Source organism: Pyricularia grisea (assembly GCF_004355905.1).
Source record: "Pyricularia grisea strain NI907 chromosome Unknown Pyricularia_grisea_NI907_Scaffold_1, whole genome shotgun sequence".
Taxonomy (NCBI): domain Eukaryota; kingdom Fungi; phylum Ascomycota; class Sordariomycetes; order Magnaporthales; family Pyriculariaceae; genus Pyricularia; species Pyricularia grisea.
This window is the reverse complement of record NW_022156716.1, coordinates 6,570,395-6,588,207: the sequence shown is the minus strand read 5'-3', so window position 1 is coordinate 6,588,207 and position 17,813 is coordinate 6,570,395. Positions and strand designations below refer to the sequence as shown.

Genomic DNA, 17,813 nt, shown 5'->3' with positions numbered 1-17,813 from the left:
TGTTGAGGGTTGGTGCTGCCAAGGCTGGACATGGCAGATGATTGTTGCATGCGGACAAGCACTGGGGAGTAAAGATTCGGGGACAAACAATACCTCGATTTGTCCTCTTCGGGCGCGTAATTACTGCAGAAGCGAGGGTAACAACTTGGCCCATTAACGGCCGCAACAATTTCAGGTCGACGTAGGGGCTAGTTTTCAAGCCATTCCCCCCAAGCTTGGCTGGAGCAAATGACCAATCGTGTGACACGCCAACGGCACTCATTGGCAGTAATGTGATATTGCAGGCGCGTACAGTACCAACAGCTTGGGTCACTGCAACTCGACGGCGCGCAAACCTGCTTCTCTTGCCAGGAGCCTTTTGACGAAGGAATTTACCACCTAGAGTGTGGCTAAATCTTATCTGAATAGTCAAAGTCAATCAAACGATTCTCGTTTACATTTTTTTGTTTTTCCTCTTTCCAACCGTCCTGAACCCAAACTACGCCCTCGAATAAAGGCCTCACTGTCATAATTATTACCTTCGTTTCAACTCGTGTCATTTTGGTGCAGTCAATCAAGTACCCTTGTGAACCGCAACAACATCAATCAGACAGGCTGCTGGATTGACCGGTTTACGGCGGCGTTCAGAATGGGCTACCATACTTGCAGCATCTTCAAGAGGCGGCCTGCTGTCTTCTTTCTATTAATCGGCATCTTCTTCTTGATTTCAATCCATCGCAGCCGATCACCCTTCGTTACTGAGACCTACTCGCACATTCAGACTCAACCAGACCTTAATGATGGCAACTTTCACTGGGCTAACGTCCCTTTGAACCATCCCATTTCCGTTCAATTCATGACCAAGATCCCATCAACAGCAGCCAGGACGATCCCAAAGATCCAGCACGTCTTTGAGAAGGAGACCACAGAGCAAAAGAAGGTTCGCCTGGCCCGTTTGGAGCAGGTCCGCAGCAACTTCACCCACGCCTGGTCCGGCTACAAGAAGTTCGCCTGGCTCCACGATGAGGTACTACCCGTTACAGGCGGCGAACGCGACGTATTTGGCGGCTGGGCTGCTACTCTGGTCGACTCCCTCGATTCGCTCTACATCATGGGCCTCACTGATGATTTCGACGAGGCTGTTCAGGCAGTCATCGAGATCGACTTCACAAAGACCAGCTTGGACGAGATCAACGTCTTTGAAACTACCATCCGCTATCTCGGTGGCTTGCTCGCGGCCTACGACATCAGCGGGGCACGACGGGGAAAGCATGCAACCGTCCTACTTCACAAGGCAATCGAGCTGGGAGATATGCTCTACGTAGCTTTCGACACCCCTAACCACATGCCGATACTCCGTTGGAAGCTCAAGGTGCTCATGGACGCCATCAGTGCGCCACATGGAGGTCTTAACGGCCAATCTCAAGGCGTGGCGGCGGATGGACAAAAGCGACTCATGTCGCCACCAAACCAAGCAGCCCCCGATGGCGGCTTACTTGCCGAGATTGGCTCGCTTACCCTTGAGTTTACTCGTCTCAGCCAGATCACCGGAAACCCCAAGTACTTCGACGCCGTGCAGCGCATCATGGACCTGCTAGAAAAGCAGCAAGACGAAACGAGATTGCCCGGAATGTGGCCGGTTGTCATCGGACCCAGCCGGGCAAACTTTAGAGAGCACACAGGCTTCTCCATCGGCGGAATGGCCGACAGCGTCTACGAGTACCTCCCCAAGGAATACATTCTCCTGTCAGGAAAACTCCCCCAGTACCAAGACATGTACAACAAGGCCCTTGGCGCCATGAAGCGAAACATCTTTTACCGACCGCGCGTCAAGAGCCCCTACGGCAGGGAGGCTCCCCGGATGCTGATCCCCGGCGACATCCAAGTCGAGCCTAACGAGCCTCTTCTCGGACAGGAGCCGGAGCCCAGGGTCCAGCACCTCGGGTGCTTCGCGGGAGGCATGGTGGCGCTCGCGGCGCGCGCCTTCTCCACGCCCAGGGAGATGGACACGGCACGCCAACTCGTCGAAGGCTGCATGTGGGCATACGAAAACTCCCCTGGCGGTATTATGCCCGAAGTGATGCACACGACCCGCTGCCCTCGGCGAGGCGGCGATCCCACCACCACCACCACCACCACCGACGACGACGATCTAAGCCACATCCCGACCTGCGCCTGGGACGAAGACGCCTGGCATGCCGACGTGGCCGCGCACGCCAAGCTCCCGGCCGACGACCTGCACAAGATCGGCGGGCATATCGCCGAGCAGCACCTCGTGCCCGGCGTGGTGCACTACGACGACAAGCGGTACATACTGCGGCCCGAGGCCATCGAGAGCGTGTTTGTGCTGTACCGCACGACGGGCGACCGCTCCCTGCTTGACCGGGCCTGGGCCATGTTTGAGACCATTGTGCGGCTGACCAAGACGGAAATCGCACACGCCGCGCTCGCTGACTGCACCGTAAAGGACCCCAAGAAGAGCAACTCGATGGAGAGCTTTTGGCTCGCAGAGACGCTCAAGTATTTCTTTCTTCTCTATTCGGAACCGGACGTGGTCAGCCTCGACGAATACGTGCTCAATACCGAGGCGCACCCCTTGAGGATCGCCAAGTGAGGAGGAGGTGTGGAGGGGATGGGAGTTTGACGATTGAATTTTTGTCTTGATATGGCTTCAGGGGTTGCTCTTGGGCGCAAGGAGTAATAGGGAGTTTGTGAGGCGTTTGTTTTCTGGCCGTCTTTGCAAGACCAGCCTATGGAATGTTTTGTTTTAGGAAGTCTGTTTGTCCATAGTACAAGGAAATGAGATAATGTTTTAGCAGATCGTCCACCAAGGATTAACCGCCAGTGACTTTGAATAGCCGTATATGTTTCTTGGTGACGAGTCTGTCAACCGTAGACCAGCCTTGCATCAAGATGCATAACAAGAAGCCATTCCCAGACCATGAGAAACCATGCCGCCAATGAGATTCCAACCTAGAAGGCTGTCATCATCGGATCCTACCAACTTGGTTCACAGCAAACAACATATGCACACGATTGGGTATGTGAAAAAGGATTATCCCATCCAAAGTTCAAATCAAAAAACTCCTAGCCCCGTCCAGTCCTGGCGCCCTAGCTAAATGACTAATAATAACCAAGAAAGACAAAATAGAACGAAAAAAAGTATGCGTACAAATAAAGATTATGTGCGTACCCGAGGCTCTTCAGTGTGAGATACTCGAGCTCAATGTCCATGTACCCTCTCCCTCGCCGCCTCGATGGTACCCTTTTTTAGACGCACGGATGACCCTCCAATCTCCTCGCTACCGCCTTCGACCTCATCAACCGCCACGACCTTCCACTTCCGTACGGGATCGTCCATGCCAACCCACAGGTCGCCGGGTATGTAATCACCCACGTCTTTCCTCATTGAGTCACGCGCCGCGGCGTCCTGCTCCTCGAGCTTCTCAACCGCGGCGGCGGCTTTGCGCCACAGGGACCTTATCTTATCCTCTACGTTCCTCCGACGCTCGTACTCAAGCACGAGTCCGTCGTAGGCGCCCGCATAGCCTTCGTAAAACACAACCAGGTCCTCGGCCTGGGCAAGCCGCTCGTGGATGGCATCCTTCTCCACCTCGCAGCGGTCTACGTATTCGCGCTCGGCGGCGACGTAGCTCCCGAGACGGGACTCGACCTCCTCGAGGCGGCGGAAGGCGTCGAGTGTGCATTCGTGCGCCGTGCGGACGTGTGCCGCTTGCTGTTCTACCAGCGCTCCGAGCGCCTGCATCTCCTCGAGGCCGACATTGATGTCGCGCACGACTTCACCGACTTCGGTGGCGTCCTGCATCACTACGCGGAGCATCTCCTCCCGTTCCCGTGCAGTCATGGTCTTGAGCTCCTGATCGTCGGTGTCGGTGCCGTCGCCGCGGATCACGCCAGAGATGGAGATGGTCGAGGGTCCATCCTCGGCTGCCTTGCGAAGGGCCAGCGCGGCGCCACCCTCAGAGGCGCGCACAGCCGTGACGCACAGGTCAAAATGGCGAGTTAGAGAGGTGAGGTTTTCGGCCATGGCGTGGGAGTGGTTTGTCAGGGTACGGACGAGGTCAGCCATTGGACGGGAGAATACTGAATTTGATGGAGACGGTAGTCCAGGCGCTGCGAGCAGGTGCTTCTTGACGGAGCGGATGTCGTTGTCAAAGCGTAGGAGGTCACCGTCATACGATGTTTCGGCAGCCTGTTGGAACAATTAATGTCTATCAAATATGTAGATGTCTGGATGAAGGAAAGGGACGACAAACCTTGAGCTCGGCAATACTCTCCTTCAGTGACTTGGTCAAGCGGTCTACGTTGCCCTCGTCGACAAAGAACATCAAGCTTCTCGGCTCCTCGCCCGGGGGTCGAAAGACAGGATCAACAATTGTATTGTGCAACACATCCATCGTGCGTGTGAGACGCTCACCAGCATCATCCAGAACCTTGATGAGTTGTTCGAAATCCCTACGACCAAAATCATACGTCCTCGCCAGCCCGCGGCGGATGCGCTCAAGTGTGTGGATCTGCTGGGCGATGCCGGCGCGAAGGAATGCGGTCCGGGCTGCGAGCACAACGCTGTCTTCGTGCACGGAGCGTGCTTGTGTAGTCAAGTCATTGGCTTGGAGAACCAATGTCATGGACGAAAGGGAGCGCTTGGCTGCAAGGAGGTGCTCGACGAGGATCTCGATAGGTACAGATGGTTGGTCGGCAGCCCCAGAAGATGTCGAGACGGCAGCGGCAGCGGAGCTGCGCAGAGATTGAGAGGATCTGGCGGAGCTTGAGGAAGGCATCTTGTCTCTATTGCTGTCGATTTTGATTGACGATGCTTTCGTGGGGATGACTCAAAGCTTGGATGCGTAGCTAGCTAGGGCTGGATTAAGGAGAAGAAAGATGCGTATTATGATTCATCGCCATCCATGCCGGTAGATGACGATGAACTTCGGAGAAAGAAAATGATGATGTTTTTTTGATGGAGGCAGCCAAGATGCTGCTCTGGGTGGGTTATAGCAGACAGAGAAAAGCTTATGTTGAATAGCTTGAGGTGGTGTTGGTTGGAAGTGGAAGCAGCTGTCAGCTAGACTGGTTTGCATAATGCACGGTGTAGTGCAGCGGCCTGAGGTGTGCCATCGCACGTGCGTGTGCTGCCAACTGATCTGAAGCTGTGACACTAGACTGACAAGGAGGAGCGAACTTATCTCAACCTGCCTGTCCTGGCCGTCGATTCAATCGCTGTTGCAGCATGCGGAGCTTCCGATTTGCGACAGTGGAGGTCCGTGCAGTCCCTGATAATGCAAGATGGGGAAGTATCCACAAGTGAGTGTGGGTCGACGACTGTTACCGCATAATGGTACAAAGAGGCGGCGCGGTACGGTTGGTACCTGTCCGTTGGAAAATCATTGTGCTTTTTTGCAGAACCAGTTCGCTCATGACAGAGTATTCTTTGTTGATGGATACACTGGCTGGCAATGGAGAAAGCCACCAACGTCGCTTTTTCAAAGAATGACGGCAGACCCCGCATCTAGATTCAAAGAGCAGCAACCCGCCAATCTCGTGCTCGTTTTCTAATAGTTTTTCCCTTCGGGTTCACTTTTCGGACGCGTTCGACGTCATGAAGCACAAGCGCGCACCTTTGCGGACAGCCTTTCTGGCTGGAGTGGGCACTAAAATCCCGATAAGATAAGAAAGCGATGGCAAAAGACGTCAGGGTCCCCACGGCATGCATGGCGGGGTGGCTAACGCACGCGGTGCGGGCATAGAATTAATTTTCTGCTGAAAAGATTCTGATCCGTCGATTATCCATGGTGCTTCCCACGCTCCTTTGATTTCAGCACTCCCCTATTAATATACCGGCAAAGTCTACGCTGGCATAGTTAGTTGGCGAAAATGGCATCTACAACCACAAATCCCGCTGCGATGGCAGACCCCCACCAACCTCCATACTCTACCACAGAGGGCAGCAGCTTCACCAATAGCGAATCTACCCCGCGCACACTGACAAGCAATGTCAACCGGGATAATGGTCAGCTACCAGTCGGCGTTGATGAGGATGAGGACGACTATCTCGACGATATCTTTGAAGACGATGACCATGCGGACGAGTACGATCCCACAACCGGCGACCTAACCAAAACCTACAACCGGCAGCGCCAACTCAACGATGGGCAGTCCTCGGGTGTGCCCCGATCCAACGCCCAGAAGCCCTCAGCCAATACATTCGCGAGTGTCGATGATCAAATATCGGCACTCTCTCGCCATGCCGCGAAGTTGCGACTCGACGACGTCAAGCAAACACAGACCCGCGAGAAAGACAAGTCAGACCGTGCAACCAGCGAGTTGGTGCTTGATCAACGGACTCGAATGATCCTTTTGCAACTCATCAACCAGGGCTTTGTGGCCGAGGTGCATGGTGCTATCAGCACAGGCAAAGAGGCAAACGTCTATGGTGCTGTCTCGTACCCCGACGGTGGCGATGGTGCCCCAGTGCAGAAGGCCATTAAGATCTACAAGACCGCCATCTTGGTTTTCAAGGACCGTGAGCGGTACATTGCAGGCGAGCATCGGTTCAAGTCTGGAGCTGAGAAGGGAAACAACCGCAAGATGGTCAAGTTGTGGGCCGAGAAGGAGTTCCGCAACTTAAGGCGCATATACACCGCTGGAATTCCCTGTCCCGAACCGATAAAGCTGAAGCTTCACGTCCTTGTTATGAGCTTCCTTGGTGATCGCAAAGGCTGGGCATACCCCCGCCTCCGTGATGCCAACATCCAAGGCGAAGATTCAGACAAGCAGTGGCGGGATCTCTACGCGCAACTTCTTGGGCTCATGCGCCGAATGTATCAGGTCTGCAGGCTGGTTCATGCCGATTTGAGCGAGTACAATATTTTGTATAATGCTGGAAAGCTGTACATCATTGATGTATCCCAGAGCGTTGAACATGATCATCCGCGTTCCCTGGAGTTCTTGAGGATGGATATCAAGAACATGGGAGATTTCTTCCGCCGCAAGGGTGTCGACACACTCTCTGATAGGACAATCTTCAACTTCATCACAGCGACTGAGGGACCGGTTGAGGAGCCTGCAATGTCTGAAGCTGTGGATCATCTCTACGAGGTTCGACCGACTGTTGGCGACTCGGATCAGGCGATCGCCGAGCTTGAGGTCGACAACGAGGTCTTCCGAAACCAGTATATTCCGCAAACACTAGAGCAGGTTTATGATATCGAGAAAGACGCTCAAAAGCTTGGCCAAGGCCAAGGTGATGATCTTGTCTATCGTAATCTTCTTGCTGACACTGTCGTTAACAAGAAGGAGGATGGCGCAGAGGAAGACGAGAGTGCCTCAGGGTCCGATGGTGGTGCATCGGTCGACAGCGAAGACGACAGCGAGGAGGACGAGAGCCGGTTTGAGAAAGGCAAACCGCGTGGAAAGAGGTTTGAGGATAAGGACGAGAAAAAGGTAAGAGATCTCCAAGGTTCCCTTGTTTTGGTATGGACGCTAACTGGGCTTTTGCAGGAGCATAAGCAAGCTGTCAAGGAGGCGAAGAGGGAGAAACGTAAGGAGAAGATGCCAAAACACCTAAAGAAAAAGCTCGTCAACAGCTCCACCCGGAAGAAGAAATGATCTTGATGATACAAGAAAATAAAAAAAAAAAGGTCTCAGTCTCGCAATCATCTTTCCAAAGTGTCATGCAGTAGCTACCGGCTGTTGATACCAAAAACGCCATCGCATGCATTTTATAAGCTTATTATATACCCAAAATGTCGGATGATGAAGCTTTAAAGAACAGGACGGCAACCCGGCTAAACTTGTTGTGTTTAGGGGGTAAAATCCCAGAACCACAAGCCAAGCCCCGTGATTGTTCCTGATCAACGCATTAAACATGTGCGGATGATGATCAAAGAGAGCCCTGACGACGAAATAGATGTTGATCACAGAGTGATAACTACCCAACAAGAAGCAACAATGCATGCTGTTTTGCCATTCCAACCCACTCAGACGTGAAGAAGAACAGTTTCTGTCCTTACCTAAGCATCGAGTCCTTAATCCCTGAACAATGCTCCGAACCTCTTTACGTAGACACAGGCTCCCAATGGTCCATGAACGTCTCCACGATGACGCCATGATCCTCATGCTGCTTCAAACCGCTGACGACCACGACGGCGACGACGCCCTCGACACCCTTGACTCGGACCGGGAACCCACCGCCGTGTATGGCGTAACCGGCGGCCTCGTCGGGGGACATTCCAAACTTTGCGCGAAACTTGTCCTCGTCGCCGCCGTACTTGCAGTGCATGAGCCAGGTGCTGCAGCCCCAGCGCAGGACGGTGCTGCGCTTGCGCGCCACCCACCGCTCGTTGTCGGGCGACGTCCCCGAGCCCACGGCGCACTGGAACAGCACCTGCCCGTTGGCCAGCGAGATGGACACCAGCGTCGGCTTCCCCTGCCAACGCGAGATCGGGTACAGGCGCGCGTGCAGAAGGTGGCCCAGCTCGTAGGCGTCCTGCGACGTGAAGGACTCGAGAATGATGGTGTCGCTTGTGGATTTGACTTTTTCGGGCTTTGCCGGAGGTGAGGTTGTGTTAATGGTCTTCTTTTTTTTTTTTTTTTTTTTTTTTTTCCATCTTTGAAATGTTCTGGGTCTTTGTGCATTGCTACTTACATCTTCAGATGGTGTAGGGATCGGCTTCGGATCCAGGCACTCGCTAATGGCCTTGATGTCTTCCTGCAACCCGAAACCGGGGGCTTGGTTGCGACGCCTGAAAACTTGAGCTTGCATTTTGCTGCTATTTGAGGATTTTGTTCCTATTTGCTGAGCAAAATATGAAAAAAAAATTGGCAAATTGTTTTGGAAATAATCGTATATATATAGTGAGGGGTCAGAATTGGTGGTGGAGGTGAAGATGGTTCATCGTCATGTCATGATCGAGGACCAAGGTGAGCTGAAGATTTGTTACAGTGGAGAAGTCCTCATCTTCTCTTGAATGGGAGTCGTCGAATGATGCAAGAGCGTCTCCACTAAGGCCTTGCAGTCGGCCCGAAATAGCTCGTAAAGCCAAGCATCAGCCCGAACAATTGGAGATGGAGGACAATGTGGTTCACCTTGGCTGCATAGGCCGATGGAGAACGCACACCGAATTCACAAGACTTGGTGATCTTTGGCCTATCGCGTCCAGGTTACAAGGGAAAAAGTCACCAGGTTTACTTAACCTGATTCACATGAATAATGGATGGGAGGTATGTCATTATGGGCTGTGAGAAGTAGAGAACTACAGATATGTTGCTCGTGATTGGCACGCGGTGGTGACGAGACAAGCTGTGAGGTACATTTACTCTGCCTAGTAAATAAATATCAACCCAGCCTTTCGGACCAAACGCGCGCAGGCGAGTTGAGTTAAGAACTTAATAATATGCATCTAGCTCGGATGCTGTTCGCAAGCCTTCTTTTATAGATTGGCCACTCCTCTCCAGTAAAAATGGCACCCACCCCTTTAGATAAAATGTCAACCAAGTCTCAACCAGCGCCCCCATACCCGCACAGTCAGGGGCCAACTCACCCCGAAGACCCTGGCATAGGTCCAAGTAGACAAACACCGTCACCAGACCCAGAGGCACACTCAAACTGCACATACTGCGCCCAAACAACCGCACACGTACATGATGACACAGTGCAGACTTTAGACTGGGCACAGGAGCCCTCAATTCCCATGACCAATCTTGGTGGCAACGACAAAGCTACCCCGGAAAATAGGGAGCGTCCTTATCCTGTCTTGACAGCATGGGGCTTCGAGATGCTCATGATGGTCATGGCGATCGTCTCGCTGGTAGGCCTCTTTGTCATCCTCCACGCCGTTGACGGCAAGGTAATAGCAGCATGGCCGTGGCAGAGACTTAGGCTAGAGACAGTGATATCGTTTATGGTCACGGTGACGGTTGCCTCTGTGACCTATGTTATGACCCAGGTGCTTGGACAGGCGGGATGGTCATGGTTCGGCCATACTTTACACAGACGGCCGCTGTATGATCTCGACGTCTTCAACCACGGCGGCGATGGCATTCTTGCGTCTCTACAGCTACTGTTGTCCGTTCTCAGGAGCGGACTCTCCAGTATCCGCACAGCAGCAGGCATCATGGCGATCTGCGCTGCATTCATCACCATCTCCTCCTTTGCAGCGGGTCCCTTTGCCCAGCAGGCCCTGCGAATAGTCTCATGCTCTTGGCGGAGCGGTCCAGGTCTAGGCTCAATCCCCGTGTCCAACTTTGTACCGGCCAACGACGATTACTTTGTCAAGTACGCCAACGACTACATGGTGTTCGAACTCGACCCTGAGATGAAGGCCGTCATGCTCAACGCGCTGGCGAACCCAAAAGCCGGCGCCGAGTCTGCAGTCACAGCAGACTGCCCCTCTGGCAACTGCAAGTTCCGAGACTACGGCACGGGCATGACGCACTCCACCATCGGCATGTGCAGCACCTGCATCGACCTCGGGGCCTACGTCACAGACACCGAAGTCGCAGGCTCAAAGCCTGGCCTGTATTTCCGCAACTACTCGCTCCCGTGGGACGGAAGCGTCGACATCAACGTGCTCCGAGCCGACGGGATGGAAAACTGGGGCAGCTACATCATCCCCCAGAGCACCGAGAGAAACCCGTGGATGTCGCTGACCATGCAGGGATACTTTGACTATGCGAAGCGCGGCTGGACGTCCGAGTTTTGGGACTCGGCGCCCGACGCCTTGTTCAACATGACCATCATGGCGACGTCGGATGCGCCGTGCACGGTCGTCAACGACGGGGTCAAGTTTTGTCCCTGGCAGATCAAGAACGACATGGTACCGGAAAATAACTTTACGAGCCTCGTGGCCGTGGGTTGTAGACTCTACCCCTGTCTAAAGAACTTTCGCGCCGAGGTCAAGTCGGGCGTGCTCACAGAGGAGCTGGTGTCAACCGTGCCGGCCCGCACAAACAGACTGGAAAAAGTAAATAAAAAAGTAAATGAAAAAGGCCTCCAAGTAAACATCACAGCCCTGCAGGACCCCTGCTTCCTCGCAGACGACGACAGCGACGGTAAAAAGGTGTTTACATCTGATGAATTCGGCCAAGTTCCTTCCGCCCAACACAGAACATTCTCCCGCATCACAACAGCCCAGTCCACCGTCATCCAAGCCCCGTCAGATTGCCTATACCACGCATCCGGGATCTACCTCGATGCGATGAAACTCCACCTGATGGATCTTATTGCCGGCCGGTGCCGCTACACGAACTCTGACTTTTTTCAAAGGCCCGCGAGGGTGACGTGCGGCGACAAGTGGTGGCTGGATCCGCTTTACGCATCGCGCAACGCCTCGGTGGCGAGCATCTCCGCCGCGATGGAAGGCTTCGCAGTCGCCGTGACGAACCAGTTCCGGCGAACGGGCAGCGGACCACACAGACCGCGCGCCGAGGGTGACCCGACGGGGTTGACAGTGCTCGGTGACGTGTGGGACGATACAACGTGCTTCTCGCTGCGGTGGGAGTGGCTGCTCCTTCCCGCAGGTTTGGTCGCGTTTACGCTGATTGTGCTTTTTGCTGCAATCTTGAGGTCGTACATGGAGCCTGAACAGCCGGTTTGGAAGGCCAGCGTGCTCCCCATGGTGATGTATGGGTTGGCAGGGCGGGGTGGTGGCCGTGACGAGGGCTATGCCCGGCGCGACTTGATGGAACTGAGAAAGGTGGAGCAGGTTAGTAAGAACTTGAAGGTCAGGTTTGATAAGCTAGGCGGGAGCGGGTTTGCAGCTTAGGGGGATGAAGTGCTTGCCTTTTTTTTTTTTTTACACACTCGAATACTTGGTATGGCGACATTATTTGCTGTTCTTGGTGGTACTTCTGCTTCTTCTTCCATGCAGAAGTCGGTATCTATTAGAAATAATGTGAACACAAGGTCATATCAGTTTCTGTGTCGAAAAAGAAAATCAAAACCATAAAAAGTGGAAGATAGTACAAAAGTCATATTCTGGGAGATGAAACTTACATTCATTCTGCGCTTGATTCAATCCACATACGTGCTTGTTTCAGATATTCCGACACGAATATAAGCATCCGGCATGTGCGGTACTTGGCTACCGAGCTCATCAGCGTGGCTAGGAGTCTTGTATTCCTCCCTGATATTGAATGGCTTATTAATGGTGCCCTTAGTTTTCCAAGATCTTCTCGTTAGCCTTGCTATGACCAGAAGGCTGCTGAGCGCACTGAGGATGAGGCGAATCAGCTCTCTCTGGAGCGAGACCAAGGACGCGAGCCGCGAGAGACGGGCGGGCAGTTGGTGGAGATGTGGTGTTAATGCTGCTCTTTGCTTCCCCGCTTTGAGCTGGTGCGGGTACAACGATCTGAGGAGCAAACTGGGTGACAGGAGGGTTGGGGATAGGCATGTCAGGATGACCGCCGGCGTTGATGTCGTCCAAAGGCTCTGGCTTGGGCAGATTCATACCCGCGCCGGGGAATTCTGCTTGGTTTTCGAACTGAAAATCTTCGTTGGGGTAGAATTCAAACTCGACATCATCAGGCAAAGGCATGTTCTGCCACTCGGGAGCGGGCAAAGCAGGGTCAAAGTGAAGCTGCTCACCGCCGCCCATGACAGCAGCGTCAGCGACCATTGGGATCATGCCACCGTTCTCAGCGTTCATGATGGGCTCGAGCATCTGCTCGCGAGCACCGGGCTGCTGGAGGGCGTTTGCGAGAAGCACGAGGATCGTGCCCTTGCGGGCGACGAACTCGAGCTCGTCGGGGGTCTTGACGGCACACTCGTCGCAGCAGATTCCAGCCGAAGGCTTGGAGAAGCAGAACTGACAGAAGCCGTTGCTGACGAGGGCCGTCGCGGCCGCAGCGTCGGGGACGAGGAAGATGATGTTTGCGATCGTGTCGCGGCACGGCTGGCACACAAACGTGGCCTCGCCGTTGGCCTTGACGATTCGGCAGCCTCCGCAGCCAGCGCAGGAGAAACATGCCTCGCAGCCCGGCATGAAGTGCGGATAGTAGTAGAAAGGGGCCATCTTGATGTGTTTCGAGAGCTATATGAGGGTATTTGCGGTTGAATAGTGATTTATGAGGCAGGGAACTAGGTTTGTGTGAGATTGGGGTGTGGTTTTTTTGAGGGTTGTGGGTGAAACGGTTTTTTTTTTTTTTTTTTTTTTTTGGTTGAGGAACTGAGGTGAACTGTTAAATATTCCGCCGGTTTTTAGAAAAAAGAGAAAAAAAAGGAAGAGTAGACGTCCTCAAAAAAGTGCTTGCCATAAACGGTGCTTGCAGGTGAAGTCAATTAACCAATAGGCTTCCAGACTGGCCAGACTGGCAGCCATGAATGTCAACCCCTGGCAGAACGATAGCGTCTTTTCCCACTCCAGACCTTTGCCTACTCGATGCTGTGATGCCGGTGAAAGCTAAACCATATGTACTTATGCCCAGCAACTTATTGGCTATTAGTTTAAACAAACAATTTTTTCTCATCCCTCAAAACCCAAGTCTTCAAGAAGCATCTCCTTGTGTCTTGGGCTACGGTAATGTTAGACATAAGTTCGCCGAGAGGAAACACTTGTCACAACCTTGTAAGGTTCCAGGCCATGTGCAAGGAGAACTGTACGCCGACAAGTAACATGCAGAACATCATCAGCTTCACATGGGTGACAAACGGCATCACTGGTCATTTCACAAACAAAAGTCATACAAGCTTATGGTACGTCGAAGTTTACGTCAAGTAAAGTAATTAAATAAAAATGGGGGCATGTCCTTCCTCTGATGTTTCTTCTCTGATAGGGAAGCTGATTATTTGCTACAAAGTGATGACAGTGGTTATATATGTAGGTGAAGGTCGCAATACAAATCAAATAAGAGAGTTATTCTAGAATCAGTGGCGTGTGCCATATTCTCTACAGTCTACTTATCGTATTAGTACAGAAAAGCGCAAAAAGGAAAATAGCCTCCCAAACGCCATAATCTCTTGTAGGCTTGCTCCCGGTCCAAATATCCGAGATTTTCACACCTGTGTCAAAGGTCGAAGCCCTTTGTTCCATACTTTCTCCTCCTCCACAAAGACACATTAAGCGCAGTCCAAAAAGAAGAGCAAAGCCGTGCTACAAAGTCCCAAACAAAGCGCCTTTAAAGGGCGAAAGAACTAATGTCGTCGAGTGGGACAGCTTCTACGAGCTCATGGCTTGTTCATTGGGGGGTATGTTCGAAATTGGGGCAAGAAGGTCATATAACATCGTATCGATCATCAAGTCGTAACAGTTTCCATAATCCTCCTCCCCTCCAGCAAGTAGTTCCCAGATACCTCTAGCCCGTACAATAGTTTTCCTTGTCCCGGCCAGATGGCTCAAAGATGCTCGATGAATCTCGACTTCCTGGCGGCCTTTTTCTCCAAAGAGTACCCCTCCTCTGCCTTGGCCAGCGCCAGAGGAACCACAAGCCTTAGACGTCTAGCAGGCCTCGACCACCTCGGAACAAATGCCATCGAAGGCCTGGCCAGACCGGCCATAGCACCCGCGCTGTGTGAACGCGGCAGCGAGGCACGATTCACAAAGGACTGCTTGGCCCGGGGACCAGCGTCGCTCTTGCATCTCCACAGCGTCGTCTGGGGCTTGCGCTCAGGGCTCATCACGACCTGGTTCTGGATCATCTAAGAAGTTAGTAAGTTGTGCGGTAAGGATCGGCTGTTTCTGGGGGTAGTGAAAGCCTCACCTCGACATCATAGATGTGCCGGTTGTTATTGAGAGCCGCCGCTCGATTCTGGTGCTTCCGGGACTGGCAGTAAAAAATGGCAACGCCCGTTGCAGCGATGGTTATGGCAAGGATGATGACAAAAGCGAGGGCGTCTTTTGAGACGGCCATTTTTTCTCGGATCCAGGATGGGGCTTGACGCGTAGTTGAGTTTTGATCAAATATGGATGTTGACAAGAAGAGGTTGGTTCGTATTGATATGGTTTAAAGGCTCAAGAATGAGATGAGAAGAAATGGTCTTGCATGCGATTTGTGACTGAAAAAGCTGGAGAGAAATTGAGATTTTGATATCGGTGGTGCTATCATGGTGAGGCGAGTCTGATGCCGAGCTGAACTCGCGGGGGAAACCAAATTTTTGCTACGGAACTTACAGTGACATTATCGAGGGGCACCGGCTTCAAGCTGAGAGTAATTTGGCGGCCCAAGGCCAGTAGGAGTGCGAGGCCGATTTGCGGTGTGCACAATTCCATGTCTCGCCTCTGATAGGACGGTTGTATTATTTCCGATCTCCAAGAAAAGTCCTACGGTTTTTCATCAAAAGGACGAACTACAGGATGCCAACAGAAATATCATTTCAAAATCGGTGATACAAGCAACGACTCTACTCAATGCTCATGGCTTGGTCTAGAAAAGAACATAGGCGATAAAATGAAGTTAAGCCTTATTGCTGGTCCGTTCCAGCTCTAGATACGCCGGTTGATATACTTCTGTCGAGGCACCAAAATCCAAGTATCTTGCTGCCCTTATTCGTTGAGGCTTTCCGGTCTTGAATTTCTCCTAGGCTTTGACATTACAAATTTCAAATCAAACGTTCCGATCAGTACATTTCGCTAGTGTATCAACCGTTTGGAGATTGGAGGCGTGTCTGGCGAGGCAAAATCTATGCTCCGCAGCCATTCTGTATCTTCTGTCAGGCCACAGAACCTATAAGAGTTGAGATTGCTCCTAAGCCCGATTGACTCTCTAAAGACAAGTAAAGTTGACCTCGATAGAGCACTCCGCAAAGGATAAAACAAGTCTTATGTTGTCTAGAAGCGTGGCACACTTCATTAACTCAGCATACCCATCGGTAGTTCCAGGGCTCCCACATATCGTCTTTAGCCTACTTTTTTGAAGACGCAGTCGACTATGTCAGCTCCAGAATGTGTATCCAGGTTCCGTGTTAAGAGCGAATGAGGTAATTGAGGACTGACCCGGCTGCAAAAGCAGAGCAGCCACAGTATTGTAATAATTTATTATGAAGACATATACAAGGTTGTTTCGAATATTCCCTCCACCCCCATTTGAACCAAATTCTCCAATCCTGCATAGTAGAACGCAGATAAAAAATACAAAATAAATCGTCGTTAATGATTTTGCTAATTGCTATATTTAACGTACAAACCGTTTATTTTTACGACTTTTATTTAATTAATTATAACGGAGTGTCGGTCGCCGACGAGACCCAGCCAGCAGATGTTTAATAGAGCATGGATACAGAGATTCATCTAAGACGACCTCTTAAAAGTTAGTAATAGCTCCAATACGAAGACAATGTATCCAGAAGATGGAGGCTGGAAGAAGAGTCGAGTATCAATTCAAAGGGTGATGCCACCAATGGCGAGCCGGGATATTTGTTCGGTTTATGCCATCGGACATAGCTGCGGCTATGGAGTTGGTCCTTGGCGAGAACCTGACCACAAGTGCTGATGAATCAGATGTGCCGGGTCCGACTGCTTCTCCTGATCCAACCCACCAACATCACCGGTCATCAGGTTTCCTGTATAACTCTTTGAATGGTCATCTGTCTTCTTGGTTGATTTGCGGATCCGCAACGGCGCTGGAGCCTCAACTGAGCTCGAGTAGCTTTCCTCCCCCTGGATCGTCGTCTCCTCGAGTCTTTCGCTGAGTTCGTCGGCCCATCGTTCCGCTGTATCCTCTTCAAGAACATGGCCTTTCCTTGCCGGCGTGTCTGCCATGAGCTCCACTGCATGCTTGCGCTCAGGCCTCACCCGACTCGATGGTATCTCGTCTGCCGGCAGCTCGGCAATAAAAGACTGCGCCGCTGCGCCCGATTGCGGAGCATTGCTCTGGTGATTATTTAGGTTGAGCGTTGGAACCGGTGGACGGTACGTTGTGTATTGCCCCTGGGGCTGCTTATATGTCACTTGCGGCTGCTGATATGCTTGGTAAGAACCACTTGGCTGCTGCGGCGAAACCGGCGAGAATGGCTGTGTCTGATATGGTTGCTGATATCCTTGATATGGTATGTAGGGGCTCGATGGCGTAGGCGGTGGCGGCGTGGGAGCATAACCAACAGCCGGCGAAGCATACACTACACCAGGAGCCGGCGTATACGGCGGAGACATTGGATACGAATAACCCACGGATGGCTCCGGCACGGAAGCATAAACCGGTTGTTCTGGGGCCTGATAGCCCCCGACGCTAGGGACGTTTGAGTGTCTAGGAGACGAAGGGGGCTGCCACACCCCGGCGTAAAACTCCGCCGCAGAGGGCGTGCGGTATTCCGACGTGGGTGCGGCCGGGGAATATGCGACAGCGCCAGACCCTCCCCCACCGGGACCTCGATAGCCATAATCCTGAGACTGCGGAGGCGCGCCGTACGCCAACTGCCGCGCGTGCGGGTTGCTGTCGCGACGCTGGCCCTCTGCCGACACCGGCCGGACCGTCTGCTGATGGCGCTGCCGCGCGCCAGCGTGGTACGGGTCCGTCACCGACTGCGCGCGCTGGTGGAGCCCCGCCACGGAGAGCCGCTGCTGGGGACGGTGAGCATCGGATGCTGCTCGGTCGGGGAGGGTGTGGGTGTCCCAACGTTTGAACATGTCGCAGACAAAATTGTTTGCTGTTTTATTTTCTTTTCCTTTTTTGTTTTGGTTTCTGGGATGAGGGTGGTTCAAGGGCAAGAATTACGTGTACAGGGATAATGGTGTAGCGGCGAGGAAATTTGCGTCATCGGGGGAAAGCAGGCTCAGCCGCAGAGGGGCTTTGCTCAGCTGCTCCAAGTGCAGGGAAGCCGTTGACGCTAAGCCTTGGGGACCAAATCTTGCAAGTTTCTTCTGGGGGGTAAAAGGATCTAG

At 52.6% G+C, this 17,813-nt stretch overlaps 8 protein-coding genes across 8 annotated transcripts; 3 read left to right on the top strand and 5 right to left on the bottom strand.

Moving 5' to 3' along the window:
- Nucleotides 1-628: 628 nt before the first annotated feature.
- Nucleotides 629-2,593, top strand: PgNI_02039 (uncharacterized protein; the record flags this gene model as incomplete). Its single annotated transcript, XM_031122109.1, has 1 exon — nucleotides 629-2,593. One exon carries the CDS (start codon nucleotides 629-631, stop codon nucleotides 2,591-2,593), a length of 1,965 nt encoding a protein of 654 aa, XP_030987646.1.
- A 427-nt stretch (nucleotides 2,594-3,020) lies between these two features.
- PgNI_02038 (uncharacterized protein) lies at nucleotides 3,021-5,140 on the bottom strand. The gene is made up of 2 exons (XM_031122108.1): nucleotides 4,257-5,140; nucleotides 3,021-4,192 (listed from the first exon to the last, which is right to left on the bottom strand). Exons 1-2 carry the CDS (start codon nucleotides 4,779-4,781, stop codon nucleotides 3,203-3,205), a joined length of 1,515 nt encoding a protein of 504 aa, XP_030987645.1. The 5' UTR covers nucleotides 4,782-5,140; the 3' UTR covers nucleotides 3,021-3,202.
- Nucleotides 5,141-5,814: 674 nt separating this feature from the next.
- PgNI_02037 (uncharacterized protein) lies at nucleotides 5,815-8,370 on the top strand. Its single transcript, XM_031122107.1, has 2 exons — nucleotides 5,815-7,443; nucleotides 7,501-8,370. The coding sequence occupies exons 1-2, from the start codon at nucleotides 5,875-5,877 to the stop codon at nucleotides 7,606-7,608; spliced, it is 1,677 nt and encodes a 558-aa protein (XP_030986207.1). The 5' UTR covers nucleotides 5,815-5,874; the 3' UTR covers nucleotides 7,609-8,370.
- PgNI_02036 (uncharacterized protein) lies at nucleotides 8,057-8,899 on the bottom strand (the record flags this gene model as incomplete). The annotated part of the gene is made up of 2 exons (XM_031122106.1): nucleotides 8,648-8,899; nucleotides 8,057-8,545 (listed from the first exon to the last, which is right to left on the bottom strand). Exons 1-2 carry the CDS (start codon nucleotides 8,762-8,764, stop codon nucleotides 8,057-8,059), a joined length of 606 nt encoding a protein of 201 aa, XP_030987654.1. The 5' UTR covers nucleotides 8,765-8,899.
- A 562-nt stretch (nucleotides 8,900-9,461) lies between these two features.
- On the top strand, nucleotides 9,462-13,055 carry PgNI_02034 (uncharacterized protein; the record flags this gene model as incomplete). Its single annotated transcript, XM_031122104.1, has 2 exons — nucleotides 9,462-11,709; nucleotides 12,160-13,055. The coding sequence occupies 2 exons, from the start codon at nucleotides 9,462-9,464 to the stop codon at nucleotides 13,053-13,055; spliced, it is 3,144 nt and encodes a 1,047-aa protein (XP_030987652.1).
- Nucleotides 12,156-13,013, bottom strand: PgNI_02035 (uncharacterized protein; the record flags this gene model as incomplete). The annotated part of the gene is made up of 1 exon (XM_031122105.1): nucleotides 12,156-13,013. One exon carries the CDS (start codon nucleotides 13,011-13,013, stop codon nucleotides 12,156-12,158), a length of 858 nt encoding a protein of 285 aa, XP_030987653.1.
- Nucleotides 13,056-14,332: 1,277 nt separating the features above from the next.
- Nucleotides 14,333-14,847, bottom strand: PgNI_02033 (uncharacterized protein; the record flags this gene model as incomplete). Its single annotated transcript, XM_031122103.1, has 2 exons — nucleotides 14,333-14,635; nucleotides 14,698-14,847. 2 exons carry the CDS (start codon nucleotides 14,845-14,847, stop codon nucleotides 14,333-14,335), a joined length of 453 nt encoding a protein of 150 aa, XP_030986205.1.
- Nucleotides 14,848-16,382: 1,535 nt separating this feature from the next.
- On the bottom strand, nucleotides 16,383-17,558 carry PgNI_02032 (uncharacterized protein; the record flags this gene model as incomplete). The annotated part of the gene is made up of 1 exon (XM_031122102.1): nucleotides 16,383-17,558. The coding sequence occupies one exon, from the start codon at nucleotides 17,556-17,558 to the stop codon at nucleotides 16,383-16,385; it is 1,176 nt and encodes a 391-aa protein (XP_030987650.1).
- Between the last annotated feature and the right edge of the window lie 255 nt (nucleotides 17,559-17,813).

Coding starts and splice junctions, on each gene's coding strand:
- PgNI_02037 (XM_031122107.1), top strand. CDS start 5,875: ATGGCATCTACAACCACAAATCCCGCTGCGATGGCAGACCCCCACCAA. Junction 7,444..7,500: donor AGGATAAGGACGAGAAAAAG/GTAAGAGATCTC, acceptor GGGCTTTTGCAG/GAGCATAAGCAAGCTGTCAA.
- PgNI_02038 (XM_031122108.1), bottom strand. CDS start 4,781: ATGCCTTCCTCAAGCTCCGCCAGATCCTCTCAATCTCTGCGCAGCTCC. Junction 4,193..4,256: donor AGAGTATTGCCGAGCTCAAG/GTTTGTCGTCCC, acceptor TTGTTCCAACAG/GCTGCCGAAACATCGTATGA.